Here is an 18,920-nt window from a genome sequence, read left to right as displayed (position 1 = left end):
CAGTAGATTGCAACACAGCTCCCTTTGACGGTTCTATCTTGACGGAAAATGTTATAGTTAGCGATGGAGATTAAGGTTTTTGGTGGTTTTCCTAAGCCAGGATTCAGACACGGCTAAGACATCTGGGTTGGCAGAGTGTGCTAAAGCAGTGAGTAAAACAAACTCAGGGAGTAGGCTTCTAATGTTAACATGCATGAAACCAAGGCTTTTACGGTTACAGAAGTCAACAAATGAGAGCACCTGGGGAATGGGAGTGATGCTGTGGACTACAAGGCCTGGGTTACCCTCTACATCACCAGAGGAACATAGGAAGAGTAGGATAAGGGTATGGCTAAATACTATACGAACTGGCCATCTAGCACGTTCGGAACAGAGAGTAAAAGGAGCAGGTTTCTGGGCACAATAACATAGATTCAAGGCATAGTGTACAGACAAAGGTAAGGTAGGATGTGAGTACATTGGAGGTAAACCTAGGCATTGAGTAATGATGAGAGAGATATAGTCTGTAGAGACGTTTAAACCAGGTGATGTCATCGCATATGTAGGAGGTGGAACAACATAGTTGGTTAAGGCATATTGAGCAGGGCTAGAGGCTCTACAGTGAAATAAGACAGTAATCACTAACCAGGACAGTAATGGACGAGTCATATTGATATTAGAGAGAGGCATGCGTAGCCAAGTGAACATATGGGTCCAGTGAGTGGTTGGGCTGACTGGGAACACGGCGTTTCAGACAGTTAGCAGGCCGATGCTAACATGCTAACAGTTAGTAGGCCGGGGCTAAACAAGCTAGCAGTTAGCAGACCGGGGCTGGCAAGCTAGCAGTTAGCAGACCGGGTTAGCAAGCAAGTAGTTAGCAGGGGCTAGCAGTTAGCAGACCGGGGCAGGCGAGCTAGCAGTTAGTAGACCCGGGGCTAGCAAGTTAGCCTTTGGGGGACGTCGCAATGGGGGTAAGTTTGTTTTTGCTTCTTCGTGCGGTGACGTCGATAGACCAGTCGTGGAATTAGTAGGGTTCCAAGTAGCTCTAGGTAGCTAGCAGGCCTAGCAGGTTAGCAGAATGGGCCTTCAGCGGGTGTCGCGCCTGAGGGGCCTGTTGGAATCCTCGGGTAGATGTCGTCGGTATTCCAGTCGTAAAGGATCGGCGGGGTTCCGTGCCCCGAACCGGCAATAGAAGGGGTCCGGATATTGTAGCCCAGGAGTGAGCCGGGAGATGGTTCTAGCATGGGCTAGCCCCAGGCTAGTTGGTGCTAGCTCCGGGACAGAAACGTTAGCCAGGAGTAGTTAATCCGGGTTGCGGTTAACTAGCTGTGATGATCCAGATGAAAAGGTTCAGAGTTTGTGGTAGGAATGCGGGGATATGGAGAGAAAAATAGATCCGGTATGCTCTGGTTTGAACCGCGTTGTACAAACTGGCGAGAGCTTTCCGAGCTAAAGGTAAGCTGATGACCGCTAGCAGTGGTTAGCTGACTGATAGCTAGTTAGCTAGCTAGCTTCAGTTGAGGTATTCCAGTTTGGAGGTAAACAGAAATACTTTAGGGAAAAAACAAAACAAATCAAAAATAAAAATAAACAGAGCCACACCACATTGGGTGAGGCGGGTTGCAGGAGAGTATTTTGAAGTTGAGGTTTAGGACAAATATTAAAAAGAACGCAAAAAAAAAGGTATATATACACATGGGACGAGACAAGACAAGGACGTCTGAAGGCTACGCCATCTTGGATTCATCTCCATCCATCTCATACACCATCCACAGTGTAATTAATAACTAATTAATAACTTCACCAGCCTCAAATTGATATTCAATGTCTTATTTATTTTTAACCATCTACCAATAGGTGCCCTTCTTTGCAAGGCATTGGAAAATCTCCCTGGTCTTTGTGGTTGAATCTGTGTTTGAAATTCACTGCTCGACTGAGGGACATAACAGATTGTATGTGTTGGGTACAGAGATAAGGTAGTCATAAAAAAATCATGTGAGTGAGTCCATTCAACTTATGTGACTTGGTGAAGCACATTTTTACTCATTAACATATTTAGGCTTGCCATAACAAAGTGGTTGAAAACTTATTGACTAAAAACATGTCAGCTTAAACATTTTTTAAAATCAATTTTAAATTCAGGTTGTAACACATCAACATGTTGAACAAGTCAAGGGATGTGAATACTTTCTGAAGGCACTGTGGGTGTAAGGAGAACTACATTAAGGAAAATGGTAGAACTGTCCCGTACGCAATATATCTAGCTATAACCAGGTCTGCCCTGAGAACAGTCTTGGTTTCCAGTAATGCGATTCTACAACTGGTGTCAGTGTTGTTTGGTTTTGTTCCTGTTCTTCCGGCAGGTTCTCCAGAGGATCCTGATCAGGAGCCCAGTAAAGAGCAAGACTCCTCCCCCAGCAGCCAGCAGCAGTAGCAGCACGTCCACAGAGTGGTAAGAGTACCAGGGCATCCTGTTGGCCGACGTACGGAGGTGAGACGCCCCCTTGTGTCGCATCACAAACTCCAACCAGAAGAGGGCCTTGTCCATGGGCTTGATGGGCTGGTCCCTGTGCAGGCGGGACAGCCTCTGCATGTTCTCCCTGTAGGGGGCGTGGGTGAGCACCTGGTTCAGAGCCTGCTGGAAATTGGGTCCGTTGAACATGGCCAGCTCCAGGATCTTGGCAGCGCCTCTCTCCTGCAGACGCAGAAGATTGTCATACTGGTCGAAGAACAGGGGTATCCCCAGCACTGGGGTGCCGTGGTAGATGGCCTCCTGGACCCCGTTGGTTCCTCCATGGGCCACAAAGGCTCTGGTCTGGGGGTGACCCAGGAGGTCTTTCTGGGGCATCCAGTCCACCAGAAGAGTGTTGTTGCCCAGAGTGGAGGGAATCTTGCCCCGATGCCTCCAGATTACCTTAGATAGAAGAAGAAGATATTAATTTCTCTTTAAATAACTTCTCGTTTACATCACTTTACATCACTTGCATTGCAGAGAGCTTTACATATAAATGCTAATAATGAAAAACAATCAGGATACCTTCTGAGGCAGCTTGGCGAACACACTGGCGATCTGGTCTGTGATATCAACAGGAAGTGCATTGACAAGAGTCCCCAGAGACATGACGATCACCCCATGCTCCCCGGCACTCTGGACAAACTCCTCCAGGTCTGGAGGCAGGGGCTGGGCCGGCTTGCACTGGAACCCCCCCATGTAGATGACGTTGGGCATGGTGGGACGAGGGAAGTCAAACACAAAGTCAGACCTCATCAGCCAGATGTCAGCTTCCTGGATCAAAGAGATGATGTCACAGCCCCCTTCGAAGTACTTGGCGCAAATTGCGTCATAAATCGGCCCAACTACGAACCTCTGCTGATACACGATGATGCTGTAGTGCAGCATGTTTTGGACCCGTTGGACGAAGGTCATCTTGTCAGTGAATCCAGACCCTGTGACCGGGATGTAGGACAAGGGAGAGGGGGCGATGGCAAAATGGCCTTCCCCGCTGGTGATCCAACGGGCGTTGAGCACCACAGGCAGTTTGAGGTAGTGGGCCATCAGCAGCCCTCCAGCGAGGTTAGGGTCGGTGAGCATCATGTCATACTGAGCGTCCTGGAGACTCTTCATCAGCTCCTTGTCGTCGAATATGCGAGCCAGCATCTCACAGCCCAGGATGTGGGCTTCTTCTATCATACTGAGAAACTCCTTGGTTAGTTGGAAGAACTTCAGCAAAGATATCCCCTCTCTCTGAGCCTGAATTAAGACATTAAACAGAGATTGAATGCCTGTTTGAAAAAATAAATGGATGTCTGGCTGGATGGTTGATTGGCCGGTTTGCTGGCTGGATAGATGGATCAACCAATCAACCAGTCATAAAGATACATCAAACCTTCATGTGCTTCTGAAGGCACGTTATGAAGACATACCTTCAGGTTCTTCTGTAGGCACGTTATGAAGACATACCTTCAGGTTCTTCTGTAGGCACGTTATGAAGACATACCTTCAGGTTCTTCTGTAGGCATGTTATGAAGACATACCTTCATGTGCTTCTGAAGGCACGTTATGAAGACATACCTTCAGGTTCTTCTGTAGGCACGTTATGAAGACATACCTTCAGGTTCTTCTGTAGGCACGTTATGAAGACATACATTAATGTGCCACTGTAGGCACACTATGAAGACATACCTTCAGTTGATTCTGTAGGAAGGTTTCGATGTAGCTGTATAAGTTATCTTTCTCCTTGATGGTGATAGAGGTGTATAGAGGTGACTTCTCTGTGATGTACCAGCTGGTAGAGGGTCTGACCACTGTGATGGTGTGGCCTCTGGCATGGAGCTCCTCGATCAGTACCTACACATTGGTGACGTTAGTAAGCTCACAAAGGGGCATGTTGTGGAGAGCTGTCAACAATGTGCCGTTTTAAAAGGTATTAATCCTTTAAAAAGTCCTTAATCTAAGAAACATAAAACTTTTGCATCTGTCAGTTTAAGCTGGAGATATCATGAGCTGATCTCAATCCACTGCATCTGCCTAGGTCACCCTTCCACATCTGCGGTAGAAGTTGGCCGAGCTACAGCAGCGTTTACAGCAGCGTTTGTCAGACCATGAGAGACATCCCGAAGTCGGTCTTCTCACGAAAACGTCTCAACCTAGAAATTAATATGAAAAATATGGAAATCTGTGTTCTCTGTTTTATTCTACAAGTGTCACGGGACTCGTCTGACCCATACGGAATGGAAGTATGAAGGTAATTTCTATCAAAAATCAAAAAGAATGGATTAAATATGTGTCGAAAAAAAACCTCAAATAAGAAAAACCTCTTCTTTTTTCTGTCATTTTGCCAATGTTATTCAATGCTATAGGCTATAGTAGTAAGTAGTAAAGTAGTAAGACCAAATTCAATATTTTATCAAATCTTTTTTTCAATATATATATTTTTTATACCTAAAAGGGTCCTATAATTCAACATCATTTAGCTAAATGATCCACAGTATGACCATCTTAAAACAATTCCATATGTTAGCACAGTACACACAGTAGTCTCATTGAGATGCAAGGTTCTTCAATTCCGGTCCTGGAGGGCCGACACCCACTTTGGTGGTTGTGGTGAGGTGTGGCCTGATTAATATAGTTGAAATCATTCATTTGAAATCACAAAACTTGTGCAGAACACCATAACGGTAAATGACCAATAGCAGAAGTTTCTATAGTACTGAAAATCCGTATTTAAGTAAAAGTACTTTTACTTAGGTTGTAATTTACTCAAGTAAAAGTTAAAAAAGTATCCGGTCAGAAAACTACTTCAGTACTAGTTACACATTTTTTTTGGATTTTATGATATACTGTGTGCAAATAAAAACGGATTGATTTGACTCACAAAGTATTTTGACAGAAAAACATTAACGTAACTTGATATTTGTAGCAAGATGCAAGGTAACATAGTAACCAAAAAAGTGTTAAACAAATCCAAATATATTTCATATGCCAACAGCGTGCAAAGCTGTTATGAAGGCAACGTGTAGCTACTTTGAAGAATCTAAAATCTATTTTGATTTATTTAACACTTTTTTGGTTACTACATGATTCCATATGTGTTATTTCATAGTTTTGATGTCTTCACTATTATTCTACAATGTAGAAAATAGTAAAAAATAAAGAATGACCCTTGAATGAGTAGGTGTGTCCAATCTTTTGACTGGTACTGTATGTGAGTGTATATATATATATAATTATTTTCATTTTTTCCAAGCAGGCCACTGACGTAGATGACTGACTGCCCAGAAAGTTTCCTCCCCCGGCGAGCGAGCAGTCCTGTATGTCGAGCCCTGCGACATAATATATAATAATAATAATAATAAATAAATAATATAAATATATATATATAATATATATATTAAAATATATATATATAATAATATAAACCTATGTACCTGGAGGGATTTGGTCACATGTAACTAAGTTAACAGTAAGTTGCAATTATTGACACACTGAAACATGTGCGCCTGGCACCTACTACCATACCCTGTTCAAGGGCACTTAAATATTTTTGCCTTGCCCCATTCACCCTCTGAATGGCACACAGACACAATCCATGTCTCAATTGTCTCAAGGCTTAAAACCCCATCTTTAACAGAACGCTAGGCACAACATTGAGCACCTTCATGTTGACCCAGTGGCTTCCATCGACAGGAAAGACCAGGACTTTTCCTCCATGGCAGAACGGTGCAGGAAGGAGAAGGAGAAATGACACCAGACTTAGAAACGAGAGGTCTCCCCAAGGAGAGCGGGAATACATTGTGTCTACACAGAGGAAAAAGAGGACAAAAGTCATTATGTTATATACTTGTGTCAATAAGTTAGTATTGTCTACACTATTACATAACAACAAACTACTTGAGTGTAGGTGAATAAGAATATGCAATAAGAGTTGGCTTACCGGTGCTATAGAGTCCATGCAGCACTAACAACGCTCTGCAGGGGACTGCAAACTGCAACATATAGGCTGGCAATACTTTGAACGTTTCAGGGTTCAAAGTCCACCTAATAGTATAGACGTCCTGCTATAGCCCAGGTAGATGATTTACAAACAGATAGTGGTGCCTCCCAAATTGCACTAGTTTTGCCCAGGGTCCTCAGGGCTCTGGTCGACATAGTAGACTATTGTAGGGAATACGATGCCATTTGGGATTCAACCACTACATGGGCAATAACACTAGTGAGTTCTGGTAAAACACACCTGTCACATAACTGACCTCTCACCCAATGTAAATGCCTACTTATCATTGATACAATCCATATGTGATTGTGTCCATCTCTAGTCTGACTCCAGGTTGTAGTCAGAATGTATTCACCTGAACCTTTAAAACGTTTTGTTGTGTTACAGTCTGAATTTAACATGGATTAAATTGAGATGTTTGTGTCTCTGGTTTAATACCCCATAATGTCAACGTGGAATTCTGTTTTTAGATTTTTGTTACAAATGAATAAAAAATTAAAAGCTGAAATGTCAAAAAGTATTCAACCCCTTTGTTATGGCAAGACTAAGTCAACTAAACAAGTTCAGGAGTACAAATGTGTTAAACAAATCACAAAAATAACGTGATTTTTTAATGACTACCTCATCTCTGTACCCAGGGGCGCAACTTTGGGTTTAGAGGTAAGGGGGACATAATTATAATTTTGTCAAATTTGCTTGTATTTTTTTTATTTGGGTCGGAAAAACACTTCAAGCTGTCGACTCGACCGCTCGGAGGTGTCCGCGTGGTCCTAAAGCACACCGTCTCCTAGATTTGTATTACATTCCAATGATAAAACATGAGAAAACACATACAATTATCTGTAAGGTCACTCAGTCGAGCAGTGAATTTCAAACACAGATTCAACCACAAACACTAGAGAGACTTTCCAATAACTCGCAGAGAAAGGCACCTATTGGTAGATGAGTGAAAATCAAAAAACAGACATTGAATATCCCTTTGAGCATGGTGAAGTTATTCATTACAAATTGGATGGTGTACCAATACACCCAGTCACGACAAAGATACAAGCGTCCTTCCTAACTCAGTTGCCAGAGAGGAAGGAAATAAATCAGGGATTTCACCATGAGGCCAATGATGACTTTAAAACAGTTGCAGAGTTTAATGGCTGTGATAGGAGAAAACTGAGGATGGATCAACAACATTATAGTTACTACAATTACTAACCTAAATGACAGAGTGAGAAGTGAAACTGCAAAAAAATGTAACAAAAGAAATGAATGTCCTGAATATAAAGTGTGGACCAAATCCAACACAAGAATGGTGATGTCTACATTATATTTTGCAGGCCTAGGACTAGGATAAAAAGAAAGGGATTGGCACTTGCAAAATCTGAGAAAAAACTGGTTCAGTCTGCTTTCCACCAGACACTGGGATGAATACACCTTTCAGCTGGGGTGACAGGGTAGCCTAGTGGTTAGAGCGTTGGGCTAGTAACTGGAAGTTTGCAAGTTCAAACCCCTGAGCTGACAAGGTACAAATCTGTCGTTCTGCCCCTGAACAGGCAGTTAACCCAGTAGGCCGTTATTGAAAATAAGAATTTGTTCTTAACTGACTTGCCTAGTTAAATAAAAATAACCTTAAACGCAAGGCTAAATAGACACTGGAGTTGCTTACCAAGACAACATTGAATGTTCCTGAGTTGCCTAGTTACAGTTCAGACTTAAATCTGCTTTAAATTCTATGGCAAGACTTGAACATACCTGTCTAGCAATGATCAACAACCAATTTGATAGAGCTTGAGGTTGAAGGATTTTAAAAATAATAATGTGCAAAGCTCTTAGAGACATACTGAGAAAGAATCATCGCTGTGAGATGTGTTGAATACTTACTGTATCTAATCAAGTTATATTGGTGTTTTACTTTTCATTACTTTTTATTATACAAATGTTAGAATTTTTCTTCCACTTTGAAATTACACAGCATTGTGTCGATCGTTGACAAAAAATGACTAAACTAAACCCATTTTAATCCCAATTTGTAACACAACAAAATGTGGAAAAAATAAAGGCATTTGAATACTTTCTGAATAACTTGTCTTCATAATGTGCCAACAGAAGCAGATGATAATAATCAACAGCACTGCACCCCCCACAACAACTCGCCCAAGCCTTCCCCATTTCTCCTTCTCCCAAATCTGCTCAGCTGATGTTCTGAATGAGCTGCAAAATCTGGACCCCTACAAATCTATAGACCTATATCTATCCTACCATGCCTTTCTAAGGTCTTCGAAAGCCAAGTCAACAAACAGATTACCGACCATTTCGAATCTCACCGTACCTTCTCTGCTATGCAATCTGGTTTCAGAGCTGGTCATGAGTGCACCTCAGCCACGCTCAAGGTCCTAAATGATATCTTAACCGCCATCGATAAGAAACATTACTGTGCAGCCGTATTCATTGATCTGGCCAAGGCTTTCGACTCTGTCAATCACCACATCCTCATCGGCAGACTCGACAGCCTTGGTTTCTCAAATGATTGCCTCGCCTGGTTCACCAACTTACTTCTCTGATAGAGTTCAGTGTGTCAAATTGAAGGGCTGTTGTCCGGACCTCTGGCAGTCTCTATGGGGGTGCCACAGGGTTCAATTCTTGGACCGACTCTCTTCTCTGTATACATCAATGAGGTCGCTCTTGCTGCTGGTGAGTCTCTGATCCACCTCTATGCAGACGACACCATTCTGTATACTTCTGGCCCTTCTTTGGACACTGTGTTAACAACCCTCCAGGCAAGCTTCAATGCCATACAACTCTCCTTCCGTGGCCTCCAATTGCTCTTAAATACAAGTAAATCTAAATGCATGCTCTTCAACCGATCGCTACCTGTACCTACCCGCCTGTCCAACATTACTACTCTGGACGGCTCCGACTTAGAATACGTGGACAACTACAAATACTTAGGTGTCTGGTTAGACTGTATACTCTCCTTCCAGACCCATATCAAACATCTCCAATCCAAAGTTAAATCTAGAATTGGCTTCCTATTTCGCAACAAAGCATCCTTCACTCATGCTGCCAAACATACCCTTGTAAAACTGACCATCCTACCAATCCTCGACTTTGGCGATGTCATTTACAAAATAGCCTCCAATACCCTACTCAACAAATTGGATGCAGTCTATCACAGTGCAATCCGTTTTGTCACCAAAGCCCCATATACTACCCACCATTGCGACCTGTACGCTCTCGTTTGCTGGCCCTCGCTTCATACTCGTCGCCAAACCCACTGGCTCCATGTCATCTACAAGACCCTGCTAGGTAAAGTCCCCCCTTACCTCAGCTCGCTGGTCACCATTGCATCTCCCACCTGTAGCACACGCTCCAGCAGGTATATCTCTCTAGTCACCCCCTAAACCAATTATTTCTTTGGCCGCCTCTCCTTCCAGTTCTCTGCTGCCAATGACTGGAACGAACTACAAAAATCTCTGAAACTGGAAACACTTATCTCCCTCACTAGCTTTAAGCACCAACTGTCAGAGCAGCTCACAGATTACTGCACCTGTACATAGCCCACCTATAATTTAGCCCAAACAACTACCTCTTTCCCTACTGTATTTAATTTATTTATTTATTTTGCTCCTTTGCACCCCATTATTTTTATTTCTACTTTGCACATTCTCCCATTGCAAATCTACCATTCCAATGTTTTACTTGCTATATTGTATTTACTTTGCCACCATGGCCTTTTTGCCTTTACCTCCCTTATCTCACCTCATTTGCTCACATCGTATATAGACTTGTTTATACTGTATTATTGACTGTATGTTTGTTTTACTCCATGTGTAACTCTGTGTCGTTGTATGTGTCGAACTGCTTTGCTTTATCTTGGCCAGGTCGCAATTGTAAATGAGAACTTGTTCTCAACTTGCCTACCTGGTTAAATAAAATAAAATAAATAAATAAATAAATAATGTGCCAACAGAAGCAGATGAAGGTTTGTCTTCATAATGTGCCAACAGAAGCAGATGAAGGTTTGTCTTCATAATGTGCCAACAGAAGCAGATGAAGGTTTGTCTTCATAATGTGCCAACAGAAGCAGATGAAGGTTTGTCTTCATAATGTGCCAACAGAAGCAGATGAAGGTTTGTCTTCATAATGTGCCAACAGAAGCAGATGAAGGTTTGTCTTCATAATGTGCCAACAGAAGCAGATGAAGGTTTGTCTTCATAATGTGCCAACAGAAGCAGATGAAGGTTTGTCTTCATAATGTGCCAACAGAAGCAGATGAAGGTTTGTCTTCATAATGTGCCAACAGAAGGACATGAAGGTTTGTCTTCATAATGTGCCAACAGAAGGACATGCCCCAACCAGAATCTATGGATTACAGGCAACATTCGCACTGAATTAAAGGGTAGAGCTGCCACTTTCAAAGAGTGGGACTCTAACCCTGAAGCTTATAAGAAATCCTGCTATGTCCTCCGGTGAACCAACAAACAGGCAAAGTGTCAATACAGGTCTAAGATCGAATCGTACTGCTCCAGCTCCGACGCCTTGAAAACCATTACAGACTACAAAGGGAAGCTGAAAGGCTGGTCATGGCTCACATCAACACCATTATCCTAGAAACCCTAGACCCAGTCTAATTGTCATACCGCCCTAACATATCTAACAAAAGGAACACCTATGAGCGGCCCAGTGCATCACCGGGGCCAAGCTTCCTGCCATCCAGGACCTCTATTCCAATTGAGATGTTGTGGCAGGACCTTAAACAAGCCGTTCATGCTCGAAAACCTACAAATGTTGCTGAGTTAAAAGGGATTTCACCCTGGCTCTGCAACAACATGTAGTCATTATCATATTAGCAACGATACGTGTTGATCATAATCATCCAATCCACAAGCTAGAACGAGCCCATTTTCATTTCCCTGGTAGAATCAAACGAGCACATTTTCATTTCCCTGGTAGAATCAGGAAGTTTCGACATGCTGTGTTTTCGTGTTCTCATAGTGAACCCGTCACTCATAGTGAATGCAGACACCGCCCCCCAGGGCGTGCCAACAAACTTAGATGGTGGTATAAGGTGTTGTTTAGTTGTGCTCAGAACTTCTCTCGGTGAGAAAGATATATTTTTTTTACGTTTTTTTTTTCTCCCACTAACGTTTGTCTTTATGCTTCTGTTGTGTTCTGTGCCTGGCTTTGTAAAAGGAAAGGCTCACCCATAATGAATGTTATATCGTTTTTGTCCAACTCTTAAGTGATGTTCTATCGATTCCCTGGATCATTTCATGTTTTCATTGTGTATCTGAGTTATTGGCGTTCAAGCAGGCACACATCCGTCCAGTATGACGTAGCACTGTGAAAAAGTCTCTCACTACACTGGAAGTTCATAGGAATATAACTTTTATATCATTAACCTATCGTACATGTCAGATTTCAACACTGGCTGATGTCATAACTCGGGAGAATGTCTTCTCTCAAATGAGCCATTCTTACCTTGAGAAATGTGTAATCAGAGTCAAGCACATTTATCCTATGTGTCTGCTGTCTGTTTAGTCCAGGGTGCATTTCATGTTGTCGTTGGCAGAGATATTATAGAAAGGAGATCGGAATCCAACGTATAGCCACGCCCAGCAGACTGTCAACCAATCGTGTTCACGTTGTCATGCTGCGTCAAGCGGTTGCTTAACTAATTGTCATGGAATCCCTTGTCAAAGTCAGTGTATATATTTCGAGAAACGTGCCTATTTTCCTCAAAAGTATCTAATCTCACGATTCCAAAGCTATACGATATTACATTACATATAGCAAGTTAATTATATCACATCTCGGGAAAAGATATGTAATGTTGTACTTCTTGTCGACGAAATTCGTGCTAGTGTTGTGTTTTTGAGCTGGTACCCAATAGCCTCCCATTCACTCCTTGTCCCAGAATCACCCAGAATGCACCGTGCTGCATATTGACATAGCAATGGGCAACGTTTCCCAGCTCCTCATAAAGTATCTCTGCCGTTGTGAATGTTAGAGTTCACTCTGTGATGCCTCACATCGATCTGCAGATTGAACAGGATGAGATCGTAGACTTCTAAATTGATCGTGCAGTTTGTTTAGGCGATTTTACAGTTAAAATATATCTACGTTATATGCCGATTTTGTCTTTGGTATTATTGTGTGTAGCTATGTTTGCTAGCTAGCTAGCTAGCTACATAGCTAGCTAGGCCAGCCTATAGAGAGAGCATTGTATTGTGGATTTTGTAGTTGACTTGAGCTTCAACAGAATACACAATAAGCATTTCATAAACATGAATTTGGGTTGTGTTTGTATGGGTTTGCTTTTGTGTTATCAAATCAATGATAACTTGGCTATATACAAATGGTACCAGTATGGATTTCATGATAACTTGGCTATATACAAATGGTACCAGTATGGATTTCATGATAACTTGGCTATATACAAATGGTACCAGTACCGAGTCCATGGGTACGAGGCAGATATACATAAAACACTATATACACAGCAGTATGAGGACACCCCTTCATACACTATATATACAGGACACCCCTTCATACACTATATATACAGGACACCCCTTCATACACTATATATACAGGACACCCCTTCATACACTATATATACAGGACACCCCTTCATACACTATATATACAGGACACCCCTTCATACACTATATATACAGGACACCCCTTCATACACTATATATACAGGACACCCCTTCATACACTATATATACAGGACACCCCTTCATACACTATATATACAGGACACCCCTTCATACACTATATATACAGCAGTATGTGGACACCCCTTCATCCACTATATATACAGGACACCCCTTCATCCACTATATATACAGGACACCCCTTCATACACTATATATACAGCAGTATGAGGACACCCCTTCATACACTATATATACAGGACACCCCTTCATACACTATATATACAGCAGTATGAGGACACCCCTTCATACACTATATATACAGGACACCCCTTCATACACTATATATACAGGACACCCCTTCATACACTATATATACAGGACACCCCTTCATACACTATATATACAGGACACCCCTTCATCCACTATATATACAGCAGTATGTGGACACCCCTTCATCCACTATATATACAGGACACCCCTTCATCCACTATATATACAGCAGTATGTGGACACCCTTTCAAACACTATATATACAGCAGTATGAGGACACCTCTTCATCCACTATATATACAGGACACCCCTTCATACACTATATATACAGGACACCCCTTCATACACTATATATACAGGACACCCCTTCATACACTATATATACAGGACACCCCTTCATCCAATATATATACAGCAGTATGAGGACACCCCTTCATATACTATATATACAGCCGTATGAGACCCCTTCATCCACTATATATACAGCAGTATGTGGACACCCCTTCATCCACTATATATACAGGACACCCCTTCATACACTATATATACAGGACACCCCTTCATCCACTATACATACAGGACACCCCTTCATACACTATATATACAGGACACCCCTTCATCCAATATATATACAGCAGTATGAGGACACCCCTTCATATACTATATATACAGCCGTATGAGACCCTTTCATCCACTATATATACAGCAGTATGTGGACACCCCTTCATACACTATATATACAGGACACCCCTTCATACACTATATATACAGGACACCCCTTCATCCAATATATATACAGCAGTATGAGGACACCCCTTCATATACTATATATACAGCCGTATGAGACCCTTTCATCCACTATATATACAGCAGTATGTGGACACCCCTTCATACACTATATATACAGGACACCCCTTCATCCAATATATATACAGCAGTATGAGGACACCCCTTCATATACTATATATACAGCCGTATGAGACCCCTTCATCCACTATATATACAGCAGTATGTGGACACCCCTTCATCCACTATATATACAGGACACCCCTTCATACACTATATATACAGGACACCCCTTCATCCACTATACATACAGGACACCCCTTCATACACTATATATACAGGACACCCCTTCATCCAATATATATACAGCATTATGTGGACACCCCTTCATACACTATATATACAGGACACCCCTTCATACACTATATATACAGGACACTCCTTCATCCAATATATATACAGCAGTATGAGGACACCCCTTCATATACTATATATACAGCCGTATGAGACCCCTTCATCCACTATATATACAGCAGTATGTGGACACCCCTTCATCCACTATATATACAGGACACCCCTTCATACACTATATATACAGGACACCCCTTCATCCAATATATATACAGCAGTATGAGGACACCCCTTCATACACTATATATACAGGACACCCCTTCATCCACTATACATACAGGACACCCCTTCATACACTATATATACAGGACACCCCTTCATCCAATATATATACAGCATTATGTGGACACCCCTTCATACACTATATATACAGGACACCCCTTCATACACTATATATACAGGACACCCCTTCATCCAATATATATACAGCAGTATGAGGACACCCCTTCATATACTATATATACAGCCGTATGAGACCCTTTCATCCACTATATATACAGCAGTATGTGGACACCCCTTCATACACTATATATACAGGACACCCCTTCATCCAATATATATACAGCAGTATGAGGACACCCCTTCATATACTATATATACAGCCGTATGAGACCCCTTCATCCACTATATATACAGCAGTATGTGGACACCCCTTCATCCACTATATATACAGGACACCCCTTCATACACTATATATACAGGACACCCCTTCATCCACTATACATACAGGACACCCCTTCATACACTATATATACAGGACACCCCTTCATCCAATATATATACAGCATTATGTGGACACCCCTTCATACACTATATATACAGGACACCCCTTCATACACTATATATACAGGACACCCCTTCATCCAATATATATACAGCAGTATGAGGACACCCCTTCATATACTATATATACAGCCGTATGAGACCCCTTCATCCACTATATATACAGCAGTATGTGGACACCCCTTCATCCACTATATATACAGGACACCCCTTCATACACTATATATACAGGACACCCCTTCATCCAATATATATACAGCAGTATGAGGACACCCCTTCATACACTATATATACAGGACACCCCTTCATCCACTATACATACAGGACACCCCTTCATACACTATATATACAGGACACCCCTTCATCCAATATATATACAGCATTATGTGGACACCCCTTCATACACTATATATACAGGACACCCCTTCATCCAATATATATACAGCAGTATGAGGACACCCCTTCATATACTATATATACAGCCGTATGAGACCCTTTCATCCACTATATATACAGCAGTATGTGGACACCCCTTCATACACTATATATACAGGACACCCCTTCATCCAATATATATACAGCAGTATGAGGACACCCCTTCATATACTATATATACAGCCGTATGAGACCCCTTCATCCACTATATATACAGCAGTATGTGGACACCCCTTCATCCACTATATATACAGGACACCCCTTCATACACTATATATACAGGACACCCCTTCATCCACTATACATACAGGACACCCCTTCATACACTATATATACAGGACACCCCTTCATCCAATATATATACAGCATTATGTGGACACCCCTTCATACACTATATATACAGGACACCCCTTCATACACTATATATACAGGACACCCCTTCATCCAATATATATACAGCAGTATGAGGACACCCCTTCATATACTATATATACAGCCGTATGAGACCCCTTCATCCACTATATATACAGCAGTATGTGGACACCCCTTCATCCACTATATATACAGGACACCCCTTCATACACTATATATACAGCAGTATGGACACCCCTTCATACACTATATATACAGGACACCTCTTCATCCACTATATATACAGCAGTATGTGGACACCCCTTCATACACTATATATACAGGACACCCCTTCATACACTATATATACAGGACACCCCTTCATCCAATATATATACAGCAGTATGAGGACACCCCTTCATATACTATATATACAGCCGTATGAGACCCTTTCATCCACTATATATACAGCAGTATGTGGACACCCCTTCATACACTATATATACAGGACACCCCTTCATCCAATATATATACAGCAGTATGAGGACACCCCTTCATATACTATATATACAGCCGTATGAGACCCCTTCATCCACTATATATACAGCAGTATGTGGACACCCCTTCATCCACTATATATACAGGACACCCCTTCATACACTATATATAAAGGACACCCCTTCATCCACTATACATACAGGACACCCCTTCATACACTATATATACAGGACACCCCTTCATCCAATATATATACAGCATTATGTGGACACCCCTTCATACACTATATATACAGGACACCCCTTCATACACTATATATACAGGACACCCCTTCATCCAATATATATACAGCAGTATGAGGACACCCCTTCATATACTATATATACAGCCGTATGAGACCCCTTCATCCACTATATATACAGCAGTATGTGGACACCCCTTCATACACTATATATACAGGACACCCCTTCATACACTATATATACAGCAGTATGGACACCCCTTCATACACTATATATACAGGACACCTCTTCATCCACTATATATACAGCAGTATGTGGACACCCCTTCATACACTATATATACAGGACACCCCTTCATACACTATATATACAGGACACCCCTTCATCCAATATATATACAGCAGTATGAGGACACCCCTTCATATACTATATATACAGCCGTATGAGACCCTTTCATCCACTATATATACAGCAGTATGTGGACACCCCTTCATACACTATATATACAGGACACCCCTTCATACACTATATATACAGGACACCCCTTCACCAATATATATACAGCAGTATGAGGACACCCCTTCATATACTATATATACAGCCGTATGACCCCTTCATCCACTATATATACAGCAGTATGTGGACACCCCTTCATCCACTATATATACAGGACACCCCTTCATACACTATATATAAAGGACACCCCTTCATCCACTATACATACAGGACACCCCTTCATACACTATATATACAGGACACCCCTTCATCCAATATATATACAGCATTATGTGGACACCCCTTCATACACTATATATACAGGACACCCCTTCATACACTATATATACAGGACACCCCTTCATCCAATATATATACAGCAGTATGAGGACACCCCTTCATATACTATATATACAGCCGTATGAGACCCCTTCATCCACTATATATACAGCAGTATGTGGACACCCCTTCATACACTATATATACAGGACACCCCTTCATCCACTATATATACAGCAGTATGGACACCCCTTCATACACTATATATACAGGACACCTCTTCATCCACTATATATACAGCAGTATGTGGACACCCCTTCATACACTATATATACAGGACACCTCTTCATCCACTATATATACAGCAGTATGTGGACACCCCTTCATACACTATATATACAGGACACCCCTTCATACACTATATATACAGGACACCCCTTCATACACTATATATACAGCAGTATGTGGACACCCCTTCATACACTATATATACAGGACACCCCTTCATACACTGTATATACAGCAGTATGTGGACACCCCTTCATACACTATATATACAGGACACCTCTTCATCCACTATATATACAGCAGTATGTGGACACCCCTTCATACACTATATATACAGGACACCTCTTCATCCACTATATATACAGCAGTATGTGGACACCCCTTCATACACTATATAAACAGGACACCCCTTCATACACTATATATACAGGACACCCCTTCATACACTATATATACAGCAGTATGTGGACACCCCTTCATACACTATATATACAGGACACCTCTTCATCCACTATATATACAGCAGTATGTGGACACCCCTTCATACACTATATATACAGGACACCTCTTCATCCACTATATATACAGCAGTATGTGGACACCCCTTCATCCACTATATATACAGCAGTATGTGGACACCTCTTCATCCACTATATATACAGCAGTATGTGGACACCCCTTCATCCACTATATATACAGCAGTATGTGGACACCCCTTCATCCACTATATATACAGGACACCCCTTCATCCACTATACATACAGCAGTATGTGGACACCCCTTCATCCACTATATATACAGCAGTATGTGGACACCCCTTCATCCACTATATATACAGGACACCCCTTCATCCACTATATATACAGGACACCTCTTCATCCACTATATATACAGCAGTATGTGGACACCCCTTCATCCACTATATATACAGCAGTATGTGGACACCCCTTCAT

General features: G+C 41.8%; 1 protein-coding gene across 2 annotated transcripts; it reads right to left on the bottom strand.

Moving 5' to 3' along the window:
- Positions 1 to 1,793: 1,793 nt before the first annotated feature.
- Positions 1,794 to 12,401, bottom strand: LOC139417912 (UDP-glucuronosyltransferase 2A1-like). Of its 2 annotated transcripts, XM_071166901.1 has the most exons (6): positions 11,946 to 12,021; positions 6,414 to 6,537; positions 6,135 to 6,277; positions 4,163 to 4,327; positions 3,017 to 3,730; positions 1,794 to 2,893 (listed from the first exon to the last, which is right to left on the bottom strand). In XM_071166901.1, the coding sequence occupies exons 1-6, from the start codon at positions 12,015 to 12,017 to the stop codon at positions 2,306 to 2,308; spliced, it is 1,806 nt and encodes a 601-aa protein (XP_071023002.1). In that variant the 5' UTR covers positions 12,018 to 12,021; the 3' UTR covers positions 1,794 to 2,305. The 2 variants fall into 2 exon arrangements, with proteins under 2 accessions (XP_071023002.1, XP_071023003.1); XM_071166902.1 differs by lacking the exon at positions 6,414 to 6,537 and having other exon boundaries at positions 11,946 to 12,401.
- Positions 12,402 to 18,920: the final 6,519 nt, after the last annotated feature.

The sequence above is a fragment of the Oncorhynchus clarkii genome, chromosome 10, assembly GCF_045791955.1.
Source record: "Oncorhynchus clarkii lewisi isolate Uvic-CL-2024 chromosome 10, UVic_Ocla_1.0, whole genome shotgun sequence".
In the NCBI taxonomy this organism is placed as follows: Eukaryota; Metazoa; Chordata; class Actinopteri; order Salmoniformes; family Salmonidae; genus Oncorhynchus; species Oncorhynchus clarkii.
This window is presented reverse-complemented; position numbering and strand designations above follow the sequence as displayed.